The 13,661-nt window shown below is 46.3% G+C and overlaps 2 protein-coding genes across 2 annotated transcripts; one reads left to right on the top strand and one right to left on the bottom strand.

Moving 5' to 3' along the window:
* The first annotated feature begins 1,376 nt into the window (after positions 1 to 1,376).
* LOC125545261 (probable protein S-acyltransferase 16) lies at positions 1,377 to 7,554 on the top strand. Its single transcript, XM_048709151.1, has 7 exons — positions 1,377 to 1,806; positions 5,575 to 5,667; positions 5,749 to 5,850; positions 5,930 to 6,007; positions 6,109 to 6,207; positions 6,282 to 6,377; positions 6,981 to 7,554. Exons 1-7 carry the CDS (start codon positions 1,531 to 1,533, stop codon positions 7,116 to 7,118), a joined length of 882 nt encoding a protein of 293 aa, XP_048565108.1. The 5' UTR covers positions 1,377 to 1,530; the 3' UTR covers positions 7,119 to 7,554.
* A 305-nt stretch (positions 7,555 to 7,859) lies between these two features.
* LOC125545260 (31 kDa ribonucleoprotein, chloroplastic-like) lies at positions 7,860 to 11,612 on the bottom strand. The gene is made up of 6 exons (XM_048709150.1): positions 11,067 to 11,612; positions 10,227 to 10,313; positions 9,754 to 10,101; positions 9,149 to 9,250; positions 8,388 to 8,690; positions 7,860 to 8,202 (listed from the first exon to the last, which is right to left on the bottom strand). Exons 1-6 carry the CDS (start codon positions 11,382 to 11,384, stop codon positions 8,107 to 8,109), a joined length of 1,254 nt encoding a protein of 417 aa, XP_048565107.1. The 5' UTR covers positions 11,385 to 11,612; the 3' UTR covers positions 7,860 to 8,106.
* Positions 11,613 to 13,661: the final 2,049 nt, after the last annotated feature.

Raw genomic sequence — 13,661 nt, 5'->3', positions numbered from 1 at the left:
CAACCGGTGCGGAGGAAGCCAAGATGCTGTCCTCGAAAGTGGAGTATTTGGACGCCGACACAAGAATGATCGTGCAAGCCATCTGCTTCAAGATGCTGCATCGACAGAAAGTTGAGTTGGAGGCAGCGGGTAAGGAGTAGGAGGAGGCGGCGTCGAAGGAGGCGAAGGCGAAGGTTGCATACCCGATGGCGACGACAGCTTGAGCGCGGAGGAGGCTCGGATTGCCGGTCCACCAGGGCACCAGACTTATATTCTTTTCTGGTCGGACATGTCAAAACTTAAAGTATACTTGCCTCTTTTCGGTTGTGATCGGGCATGTGAACCGACACTGGCGTGATCCGGCGCGCGCTATGAATCGGACTTTTATTTGAATTTGAAATTGCACTTTGCTGATTGACATATGCATGATAGCATTGGATGGCTGCCTCATGCACTCGTGTCTGCGGACCGACCCCCCTGTCCACGGACAAATGCGGGAGGGAATTTGTGGGCCAACGTGGGAGATGCCCTTTTTTTGAACTCAAAGATGCCCTTATACCTACAAAACCAAATATATATACTCCCTTCGTTCATAAATATAAGTCCTTTTTAGATATTCTAATACAAATTACATACGAATGTATGTAGACATATTTTAGAATGTAGATCCACTCATTTTACTCCGAATGTAGTCTCAATTGAAATATCTAAAATTACTTATATTTAGGAACAGAGGAAGTACAATATGAAAGAGACCTATCTGATGATGTGTATTTAGTATTCTAAATGTAAATGTTTTTCCTCAACAACCATTAGTCAAAGTTTGTAAATTTTGACCTTTCTAAAATTCTATAGGCACTATATTATACTCCTTTGAACTAATACCACGACAAGTAATTTGGAATGAAGAGAGTAGAACATAGTTTTGACATTCAAACTTCATCGGTCAGAAGGGCAATCAAAACCCCTAAAAAAGGCAATCAAAATGACCTTAGCCGAGCGCTCAAGAACGGAGGAAATGTGCTCCTCAAATACGTGGGGGCCCTCATAAGTGGCACACGTAAGGTACAAGCATATGACAACTTCGAACATTTTTAACGGTAAGTTTAGTGACACGAGGATGACAACTTTCGTGGGTCAGTTTATTTTTAATAGAAACTTGCCGTATGTCACTGAAAATTGTCATCGTTACGTGACTGAAATTTTCATCAAAAACATCAAAACCAAAATACCATACATCTCACATGTGACACTCATCGTTTAGGATGATTTAACTCTGACCTGCAAAGGCCGCAGCCGTGACGGCTACGCGAGCCAAACCCGGACGCCTCCCCGGCAACCACATGGACCGCACGGCGCTCCGGACGTCCACCTGCCTACCAACCGCAGCCCGCGTCTCACTCGCCGCTATACCGCCTGCCACCATCACATCGCACCCACACCGACCCGGCACGCCCTTTTCCCCGTCAGACGCCAGCAAGCTGCTTGCTTTGCTTCGGTTAGCTCGCTGCGCGGCGCCGCTCTCGGCTCCCCCGCGGCCAGGCTGCTCGGATGGCGGGGCGGCCGGGGTACGTCACGCTGCCGATAATCTCGGTGTTCGCCGCGATCGGGTACGTCTACTACACCGCGGTGTTCCTCGCGATCCCCGCGTGGCTGGGGCTCGCCACGGCGGCGGGGGTCGCCAACGTCGCGGCCTACACCGCGCTCGCGCTCGCCTGCGTCGCCGCCTACGGCCTCGTCGTCACGCGCGACCCGGGCCGCGTGCCGCCCGCCTTCGTGCCCGACGTCGAGGACACGGAGACCCCCCTCCATGAGATCAAGCGCAAGGTATGACCGGCCGCCAGCCTCCCTCTTCCCGCACCGGCACCACACCCAGATCCCGCTTCGAAGATGGGATCTCTCCGGTGGCTCCTGTGTCCCGGTTGCCGAATTAGGCCTCAGACATTTGGGGTCTTGGATTTAGATGTGGTAGAACATTACCTGGAAGCAAGATTCAGTGAGCTGGTGATTCCGTCTGTGGGGTTTGGATCTTTGAAGCGGAAGGCTGCTTTGCCATTTTTAGCTCAATCAGTCAATCTTGGCAATATCTCAGTGGGAGGTGGACTGGTGGATGTCCAAGTCCAAGATGGGTCTGACGAGTGTCCTGCTCTGTATCCTTGCACACTGACACACTGTACTTAGTGACGGTTGCAGGATTTCAGGATGGAGTACTTTGCAACCTAAAACAAGGAAGTCCACAAAACAGAAAATGAAAGTACAAACTGTTTACACGATGCCATATAGTTTATAAGAAAAAAAAATTAGTAATCAATAAAAACTACAATTTGACATGGCAAGCAAGATATGATGGCATGGTGTCACCACTCACCATCTTTAACTTGCACAAAGAATTCATAGTGACCAAATGTAACACATCAGTGTTTATATCATTAAACCCCTGTTCTGTTTTTAGCTTATCTATCACACAGTTTATTACTCCGTATAACATACTCTGTTCACAAATGTAGGACATTTTGGTAGTTCAATTTAAACTGCCAAAATGTCATACATTAGTGAACAGAGGGTTTAAGTCTTCAGCTCTAAGAGCGTCTCCACTCGCCCCCCCAACAGGCCCCCAGGGCGCCTTTTTTAGCGCCGGCGGCGAAAAAACGGCCCAGCCGCGCCCCCAGATCCTCGTTTATCGCCGGTTTAGGCCGAAATTACAACCGGCGAACCCAAGCCGAACCCAACGCAGGGGGGGGGGAGGGGGGGCACCAGCTAAAGCGAAAAGGAGCATGGGCCCGCGCTGTCGGCGACACCGGCCGATTTCCCGCTGTTTTCCCCCTTTCCCTCCATTTCCCCAGTGCCTCCCCCCTTCTCACCCGCCGCTCCTGCCATTCTCCCCAGATCCGCCCGCCATGCCGCCGAAGAAGTATGCGCCCCCTCGCCTATCGAGCAGTGCATCGCCGACGCCAAGAGCAACGCCACCAAGAGGGAGGAGAAATCCGGTGCGAGGTGGTCGGCGTTGATGACGAAGTAGGACGTCAAGCTCGACCTTCTCAAGACCAACGTCGCCGCGAAGAAGAGTAACACCGACCTAGCATTCTTGATGGGGGCAGACATGTCGACGATGGACGAGCAGGTGAAGGTGTGGTACCTGGCGGAGCGCGGCCTCATCTTGAACCAGATGTTGGGACCGGCGGCGACCACCGCCCCTACGCCCACGACTATGTCAACGCCGACGCCGAGCTCGAGCACTGAAGCCGAGCCCACGCCCATGCCGACGCCGACCTTGGCCAGCCCTACGACAGAGGAGCCTGTCGTTTGATGAGCTCCATGTCTATGGTTCCTACCCTTTTGATCGCCGGACTTTGGCTATGTTCGATCGCCGACCTGTGGCATGATGATCGCTGAACTTGTGGCGTTTTTTGGTAGCGGGAAAGACAACTTCGAATTTTTGTGCGTTTGGGGGGCGAAACCTGGGGGCGCGGCTGGAAACTCGATCGCCCCCAAACCGCCGGCGCAAACGCCAAAAGGCCTTCACCGGGTGCGCTGGGGGGCCAAACAGCCGGAGATGCTCTAACTATACCTATGGAAAGAGTTAGTGTTAGCACAATTTTAAGAAACCCGCGTTGTTCCGCACCACAAGGGAAAACACAGCATGCCGACAATGAACCGCCGACAATTTCTTGAAGGATGTCGGAAGGATATAAAAATCCATTCATCATAAAGGGGAGCACAATACTAAAAACAAACTAAAAGAATAAACATAGATTTCTGTTCCCCATTTTCAAGAGCAAAGGTGATGCAACTGATCAAAATCCTGAACCAATGTCGCCATCTGCTGCAGTTGTTAGTTCTGCCTCCTACCAGTGGGTCAGCTTGGATTTTATTTATGATTATGTCATATGACCGGCACCAGTACCGCCAACGACAAACCCTGAAGAACAAGTGGGTGTCGTTAGTGGCAGACGTCAACCATTTGCCAACGTTTGGGTCTCGTGTGACCTGTAGTGGCAAGCAAGGTAATGATGGCATGGTGTACCACTCACCATCCTTAACTTGCACAAAGAATTCACACTCACTAAATGTAACACAGCAGTCATTATATCATTAAACCCCTGGTCTATTTTTAGCTTATTTATCACAGTCTATTAGTATAATACAAGTCTCAGCTCTAACTATAGCTATGGAAATAATTAGTGTTAGCAGTAGCACCATTTTAAGAAGCCTGTGTTGTTCCGCACCAAAAGGAAAAAACACAGCATGCCGACAATGAACCACTACCAATTTCTTGAAGGATGTCAGAAGGATATAAAAGTTCATTCATCATAAAGGGGAACAACATACTAAAAAACAAAGTGAAAGAATAAGCATAGATTTTTTTTCCATTTTCAAGCGCAAAGGTGACGCAACTGATCAAAAACATGAACCAATGCTGCGACAGCTGCCAGTTGTTAGTTGTGCGTCCTACCAATGGGTCAGCTTGGATTTTATTTATGCTTATGTCATGACCGGCACCAGTACCGCCAATGACAAACCCGAAGAACAAGTGGGTGTCGGTAGTAGCAGAGGTTAACAATTTGCTGATGTTTGTGTTTCGTGTGACCTGTAGTGGCGTGTGTTATATCCGATTATTTAGCAGGTGGATATGAATCGTAAGGGAAGGATATATAACTCCTGTTGTCTTTGCTCTCAAGAAATGAAAGAGAAATTTGTTTTTTTCCTTAGTTGCTCTCTCTTCCCTCTCAACTCTGCTGTTCCGCTGTATTTTTTGCCTTGCTTCTGTATCTTGCGATCTGCGTCGCAAGGACTTTACAGACTACTGTTGTCAACAAACGGCTTTACTCAACAAACTCTTTATCTCTATTGTTGATCTGTATAAATATTAAGATGTGCACATTTTACTGAGATGTGGTTCTTTTGCTTGCTTCAAGCTGTTGCTGTCAGTGCCTTGTTCGGACTGGTCTTATGGGTTGGAGCATTGGATGGTGCACCTTTTCTGTGTGCTTCGTCACCAAGAGGGATTTTCCGTTTTTTATGTTTATATAGCAAGCTTTTTGTGTTAGCTTTCTGCTGCACAGAACTTCTAGTCTGTAAGAACTTCTCGGGGTTTCCCATAATGGAAAATGGAGGCCCTCCTATTTCTAAAAATAAGAAAATAAAATACCTATCTTTTGCCAAAACTTCTGTGTGTACGTCTGGTATACTCCTGACCCAACATGGGTCCCTGACTGTAATAGTTAATATTTGATTGATGAATAAAAGGAGCCATTTTCAACTGAAGGGTGGGACAAGAATGCACAAAGTTTGATATACCTGAATCTCATACAGATTACTTTTGTTACTTATTCGATAATACATATATCTTAACATAAACTATAGGTCCAGTCTTGCATGGAGTGCTTAATGATGTATGGGTGGACTTGTATGCGCATACATATTACCTGCAGTTAATTTGGCAAGCTTAATCTATGTTACCGAAATAGATGTTCATTGCTGTGTAGTGAAAGCCATGTGAGTGTTTGCTGATGTACAGTAGGATACAACTTACCTTGTTGTCTGTATTTAATTCTTATTAATAATATCTTATCAGCCTCCATGTTGTCATTGCAGGGTGGTGATTTGAGATACTGCCAGAAGTGTTCTCATTATAAACCTCCTCGCGCGCATCATTGTCGTGTCTGCAAGAGATGTATTCTGAAAATGGTGCTGATTATTGACTATGATTCGTGTGGCACTTTTCTATTGCGTGGCTCTTATTCGCATTTGTGCTAATTTTTTATGCAGGACCACCACTGTATTTGGATTAACAATTGTGTTGGGCATGAGAATTACAAAATTTTCCTCGTCTTTGTGTTGTATGCTGCAACCGCAAGCTTCTATTCTTTGGTACTTTAATATCCTTGATTTACTTTAGTGAGTATGCTTGTGTTGTGATTGACCATGAGAAGATTCAAATTTATGTCAGGCTCTGATGATTGGAGGCGTAGTGCATAGTGTGCCTACAGATGAACAATCAGGAATTGATTCTCCAAGAAAATCGTTAGTAAGTGAATTGAAAAAGTCATTTCAGTTTTCAGCATATAAAATGCTGGCAGATAAAACATTCTTCTAGATAACTAACACAAGAATGTAAAAAATGTGCAGGTTATTTGTGGCGTCTTTGTGGGTGTAATGACTTTGGCGTTGTCTATCCTCTTGGTCTGGCATGTTTACCTCATCTTACATAATAAGACTACTATTGAGGTTTGAAAAATAGGATCCCTTCGCTTTGAGGACTTAATTGTTTGCCTATCTATAATGGTAGCTATGGTTTGCAGTACCATGAAGGAGTTAGGGCAATGTGGTTGGCAGAAAAGGCTGGAAATCTTTACCATCATCCATATGATCTCGGTGTCTATCATAATATTGTTTCGGTAAGAACTCTTTCCATCACTTCTCTTTTACACATACCGCAAACACTTCAGCACTCAAGTATGTTTACCATGCAATGGTGCAAATGCCTTGTCAGTAACTTTGTTAATAGCCTCTCTAAGTCCATGACTGCGCTTTCTACCTGTCCATTCAAACGGTGTAAATGCAGTATTCCAGAAAAAAAAAGTTAACAAAAATAAAGACACCATTTATATCTGCAAATTTGGCAAGAAAAATTCAGACCACTATTACATCTTGCTATCTCTTATGTCCAGCATGGTTTATATGGAATTTTTCATATTAACCTTTTTTTTGCGAATATTATTAACCTTTTATTTAGTGTGGAATATGCATATTTTTGCACAATTTTTTGGTACTGCTAATATTCTCATACAGTACATAACTATGAATATTTCAATCTTTTTCGAAATGTGCAAGTGGACACACTTGATAGTGGGGGCATGCCCGCGCGTTCCTAAAATATGGACTCGATTTTTTCTTACTAAACGCCAGTTCAGAATGCTTCTTAATATGTAAATTTATCTTTTAAAAGTATAACAGGAACCATGGGGCATCAGTTTTCTCAACTCTTTCCCCTATGACAGGTCCTAGGCCCCAACATGCTATGCTGGTTCTGCCCTGTATCGAGGAACATAGGCGACGGCGTTCGTTTCCGCACATCGTATGATATTCCGCTATCTACACCACCATCCAAAGCAGAAAAGCATCTGGCAATGTCTTGAGCTCTTGCATTGAGAGCGTATATTGTGGGATCAAATCTGTGAATCATGCCGCAAGTGTAAGGTACATAGCGAGGGCTGAGGAGCTTCAAGAGTAGTTCCTCCAGGCCCCAGGGATGTATCTGGAGTTAGAAACCCTAATCTAGCTAGTTATTCCATTATACTTTTTGGCCAGCTTGATGAGAAGAATCACCGATGGGCCTCAATAGATCTGGAGTGGCCTGGCTCGCCTGTACTCATACAAAAAGTCTGAACTGAAGAGTCAAAGACTGCTCTGTTGTAAAGTACGTGCCTGTAGTGTCGTTTACCCTGAAGTCCGTATATTGCGTTTTTGTGTCAGAGAGAGTTAAGGGACAAATGTCCTATTTACTCAATATGTATAGAGCTGTTGTGTTATAGATGTTGAATCCGTTAAATCTGTTTACAAAATGTGTGTATACGTGCTGCTACGCATGCTTGTGACCAGGGACAGGGTTTTTCCTGGTCAGACTGGAAAGCAGGCCAATTTTTGTGAAACTTATGCAGCATGTGACGCATGAGAAGCTGCGATGGATAAATTTGGAGGTTTCAAATTCAATTTAGGAGCTGTTTCCCTTGTTGGCCGAAGGCTGCTATGATCATCGAACCGAAGTAGAACTGAGCTCAAATGCGAGCATAAGAGGACTGCCTCAAAGGACGTCTTTTGTGAACATATGCATCTTCTTATTCTGTAGTTTTTACAGCCAGATGAGGCAATGAGAAAAATTATTCCAAGCCCTCACCGGCGGATTTACGCAAGGACAGGTAGCGGACTTTGTTTTAGCAGTGAATACAGCAACCAAGATGATTAAAATTACAGATATTTTTTGAAATACCAATCGTCTGAGACCAAGCCTAATTGCTTATTATTTCTACTCGTCTGTTACAGGGGTAGTAACAGTGAATGCAAAAAGAGAAGCATGGCAAGAAAGCTGATGGAGGCTCTGAATCTAGACCAGTTTCACCTTCCTAGCTAAACCTGCAAAATCCAGCACCGAAAACCCTCACCGTGTCCCTTCCTCTCTTCCTCTCTTGCGACTCGCACTCGCAGTTTGCGGCCCCACCAAACCTGCGGACATCAAAATCAAAACATGAAAAATGTGTCAACGACATATTACTCCATTGGGGCAATAAAAATGTTGCTTGGAAATTAGCATCACATCTGCGATGCCGATCGTCCTAGTAAAACCAAATCTGCTTCATCTGTACATACAACAAATGACAGGAAACCAACCGGACTATGCCCTGACTGACCTGCTTGTTAAGGTGCCAAATGGCATTCTCCGATTCCTGCCGCGTCGCCATCGCGACGAAACCGAACGGGGAGCGCCCGGCTTCTCTTCCGCGGTGGTAAACAACTTTAGCACCGACCACTTCACCATAGTCACTGAACAGCTGCTTTAGGTTAGAGTTGCTCACTTTCCAGGGAAGATTGTCCACATAGATCTTGAACGAAGAAGATACTGGTCGACTGGGATGGGGGGACGGTGTTTCTTCTGTCCGGGCACCTCTGGTAGCAGCTGTCTTGTACACAGTCAGGGGCCTGCCGTCCATCTCCTGCATGTTCAGATTAAAGGTAAGTCAGCAAAGCATGAAATTCTCTACATTCTTAAGCATAGCAATTACACGTGACACTGGCCTCGAGAAGTAATAACAACCGCAAGAAGAAAATTATGTCACACATTGCATGATCTAGTATACAAATTGGCAGAATGAGGATATGTATTAGGTTGGGCTTCAGATTAAGGAGTTCCATAAATCAGAAACCAAGGGCACTGTCATGAAAATGATTAACTTTGTATGTAAACCAGAAACCAGTACCACAACACATCACCACTGGATCCTATTACATGAAAGGTGTGCAAATGCAAACAGGGGAAGACATTCCAGCCATACTGCAATCATATGCTTGCTCAACTATGAGCACATGAGCTGCAGCTACGACAAAAGAATAGGCCCCTTTTTAACTTGAGGAGAGTAGCCGCACCAAGTTACCATTTATAAAACATACTCACACGGCGATTGTACATCTCCACAGCCTTCTTGGCCTCCTCAGCAGTACTCATGGTGACAAACCCATATCCACGGCTCTCGCCTGTTTCCCTGTCATAAATGATCTGCACAGACACAAAGTAGAAACTGTCGTTCAGAACAAAGAAAACCCATACATGTCTTAATAACTTTATTGTCTAACCGCCTATCAATAACACTGATGAGACAATTATTTGAGAGTTTATTAAGAAGCTAGAAATGAAAGAGTATAATGACCAAACCAAGTGGCTAGAAATGAATACGTAACGATCTTGCAATCAACCCGCATATCCACACAGCACAAACATCGGTCGAAACAAGATCATACAGGTACGATCTGCAACATAAAGATATCACACAAGCTCACAAAGCAGCCAATTACTATTAGATTCCAGCAGCTTCACCCTATGGATTTCAACAATGTACATGACCAATAACAACAGGGGGAGTACAGAACTGCGTGTCTTGCTACCAGTAGTTGCAGGACCATATTTAGTCGTGCATACACTACTCATGAATCAGGAATATGAGGCACTATTTTCATATATCGGTTACCGGGCAAGGACAATGAAGAGCTAAGAATGCTCACCTCAGAGAACACGACAATGCCGACATCCTTGAAGAGCAGGACAAGGTCCTTCTCGTCAATGTCATACGGTAGGTTCCCAATGCACACCGTGGCCTCCTCGTCCGTCTCGGAGTACCCCTCTGGTGTGTATTCCTCGTAATATTCCTGCTGTCTTGGGGATGGCGTTGTTTGGTACACAACATTCAGGCGTTCCTCCGGATAAGATGCTGGCACACTTTTGCACTTAAATGCCTGCCTCAGTATTTTCCACTTTGTTTCCTTGTCAGTGGCATGGCAATGATCATCATTCAAGAGCCCTTTGCCCCAGTACTTGCATGGAGCTGGAGCATCACATACAAAACAGTAGCACTGCATTTGGAAAACAGTAATTTAATCACATTGTGGAGGCTCAACTGTCTACTCTGCTACGATAATCTTTGTAACCATATTGCGAACAGAATCAAGGACATGGAGTAAAAATGCTTGCTACTTACCATGCTGCAATGCTTTGTGTGAGAAGTGGTGCTGAAGGGCAACTCGGAACATGAATGGCGCAAGTGAGGGAAGTCCTTGCATGCTATCTGCAGAAGCATAGCATGTAAATGTAACTGTAATTGGACTGATAAAGGAATGCTACCACAGGTAAACTGGTGTAGTATAATTCCTTCAGAAAAGCTCTAATTCCTCATGTCTGTCGAATACAACATGAACTGAAACCGCAGAGATTCATAGACAGTAAGGACAGGTAGTCAAGGAACCATATTATGTGCTTGATCAGACAATTTATTTCCTACTCCCTCGGTCCGAGAAAGCTTGTCTCAAGCTTGTCCCTCAAATGGATGTATCTAGCACTAATTTGGTGTTAGATACATCCATTTAGGGACAAGCTTTTTTGGACGGAGGGAGTATTTGCAACTTGAATAGTATAATTTTTGGAAAACCCAATTATGAACCTTCGATGAAAAATTATGATATTTGAATCAACAAGTATGTTATGATGCAACTTCAACGAATCAGATATTGTTTGAATCAGAAAGTATGTTCTTAGCTGTAAAGCCACAAATTTCACGAAAATTGTGTTATTTGAATCAGATGGTATCTGAGTCCCAACTTTGACGGATTTGACAAAGTTTTCAGCTGTAACCAAAATTCCCAATCGATTCTAAAGCAACAAATACAAATGACCGATGAAATCAGCAGTCTGATCATCTCTTCACGCAGCCTTCAACATAACAAGTTACAGCTTGTATGCTACCCACCAAATGCAAGCAGATGCTCTTGTAAGGATCAAAATGAAAGGGAACAAGCCAATACACTTATACTGTTATACACACCTCGCCTTTCACCGCAACGATCTCCACCTCGCCCGGCAGGCCATCCCCCCTACTCCTCCCCTTCGCACCCGCAACCGCAACCGGCTTATCCGGGTCGCCGTCCAGAACTACGCAGTCATCACCCTCGCAGTCGCCGTCGTTGCCGGCGCAAACGGCACGGGACCTACCTTTATGCCTCCGCGGTGCTGGCACCGCCGAGTCCCTGAGCTTCGCGGCCCATCCCAGGGGGACGGGCGAGCGAGCCGACCTCCCGGAGAGCACCTCCTCCTCCTCGTCGGAGCTGCTGATCACCACCACCTCCCGCGGCGCCGGCCCCATCCGCGAGAACTCTGACAAACCCCGACCCGAGGAACGCAATGCTGCTGGCTCCACCGTGGGTGGATTGGATCGGTCGTGGCTCACGGCCGCCGGCTGTGGGTCTCGGTTCTACCGCCGGGAGGGAGGGATGGAACAGAGTGGGAAGGAGCAGAGCACGCACGGCGAGTTCGGCAGCGGCCGGCCTGGCTGGACGGGGAAAGTGAAGGAAGGCGGCGCGGCAACCGTTGGCGATTGCGCAAGATGTGGGTCCCGCTGGCAGTCCGGGCCCGTTTGCTTTCGCCTGCCCGCTCCGGTTTTCGAAATTTTGAATTTTCGTACGTACGGCACAGGGTACTATACTAGTACTACTACGCACGATGTACTACACGGGCAGAGTGGCAGATATCTGTGCGTATCCTCGGTGTGCATGCATCTCCAAGGCGCACACTATCCGTTTGTGGACCGTGTCCAGACATTTCCGTGGACACGATACGGGAGCCTATCATTCAACTATATACCTCAAATGTAGTGGCGGAGTTTTTTTTAAGACTAGACTCACACCTCGTTCCATCAATAGCTTAACGGAAATATTCAGTGCATTCAAACCAAACAATCACTGACCAAACTAGGAGATAGGAAAGGGAAGAGAGCGAGTTGGAGCATTAGTAGGAAACCCACCGTGGATGCTTGCCAAACGTGACATCTACTACGGGGCAAAAACCTACTAACACCACTCAACATTTACAATACGAGAAGAACCAGGTCTCGGGAAGCAAAAGACCATATAGAATCACCTCAGCACGCATCAGGCCTCCGCATGAAGCAAGGAAACATAAAGCAAGGCATAACAACATCATCCGCACTACACAGCATAGGCCTCGGTGATAAGGAGCCTACCCCGAGAGCCGAGCGATCTGCCAAGGGCAAAGCCACCTGCATCCAACCATATACCTCAAATGAAGTGGCGGAGCTACGTAGCCAAAGCTGGGCGGGCCGGTATGAAGGAAGAACATTATTTTTTTCGTCATGACCCAATTTACTTCAATCCCGCACTATATTTGCTCTTGGATAGTTAGGCCATGGCCCATTTTCGTCACAAGTAGCTCTGCCAGTGCTCGAATGTCCGTCTTTATTGCAATAGTCTTCCATCAAACATCAACACCCTTGAACCAAACATGGTAGCAACTTTCTATTGGTGCGGCAAGTTGCTCGAAAGATCAATGCCAGGAAGAGTGCAGGAGTGTTCTTGAAGCTTGATATCACTCATGCTTTTGATTCACAATCGTGGCCATTTTTGTTTGAAGTCCTGTGTGCCAAGGGCTTTGGGCAACGCCTGGCTTAGGTGGGTGGCAATCCTGTTGCAGCTAGCCGCCACAAAGGTGCTTGTGAATGGTGTTCCGAGAAGGGGAATTGGGCATGCGCGTGGACTACGTCAGGGAGACCCCATCTCCCCGATGTTGTTCGTCATTGTGATGGAAGTTCTGATAGCGCTTATAAGTAAAGCAATGGATGAAGGAATTCTTAGCTCGTACCGGGGAATCACTGCAAACAGTGCCTCTCCATCTACGTGGATAACGTAGCGTTTTTTGTTCGACCCTCGGCGGCGGACCTCAGCTTTGTCACATCTGTTTTGGAAGCGTTTGGAGGAGCCTGAGGCCTGTGAGTCAACTACAACAAGTCCTTGATGATTCCGATCAGGGGTGACCAACACGACCAAGCGAGGGGTGGAAGACTTGTTACATTGCACGATTGGATATCTTGGGTTACAATTGGCCATCAAGCATCTAACAAAGGTTGAGTGCCTGCCTATGCTCGATCAAGTTCAGCACTTCATACGGCTGGGCAGCGAGGCCTCATTTGGCGATCGAGGAGGCTTGCGTTGGTGAAGTTGGTTGTTGTTGCTAGACTGGTGCACCATCTGCTCGCAATGGATGCACCCGTTTAGATTTTTGATGACATCAATGGTTGGATTGGGTTGGCAAAGATCGTGCCAATGGTGGGCAGTATTTGGTAGCATGGGATACCATACGTCAGCCAACCAGCTATGGAGGGCTTAGGGTTAAACCCTTGAAGTTGCAATCGCTCGCATTCTGAGTGAGGTGGGAATGGATTCGGTGTACGGACCCACAGTAGAGGCCATGGCAAGGCATGTCGATGATGGTCGACTTGGATGCCCGACTGGTGTTGGGTAGTTTGGTGAGGATCATTATGGGCAAAGGGGACAACATGCTTTTCTGGAGAGACTGGTGGATTCATGGTGTCTCCATCAAAGACATTGCTCCACTTCTTGTTGATCTG

The sequence above is a fragment of the Triticum urartu genome, chromosome 3 (genome assembly GCF_003073215.2).
Source record: "Triticum urartu cultivar G1812 chromosome 3, Tu2.1, whole genome shotgun sequence".
NCBI lineage: Eukaryota > Viridiplantae > Streptophyta > Magnoliopsida > Poales > Poaceae > Triticum > Triticum urartu.
The sequence above is the reverse complement of the archived record's forward strand: the minus strand, read 5'-3'. Positions and strand labels throughout refer to the sequence as shown.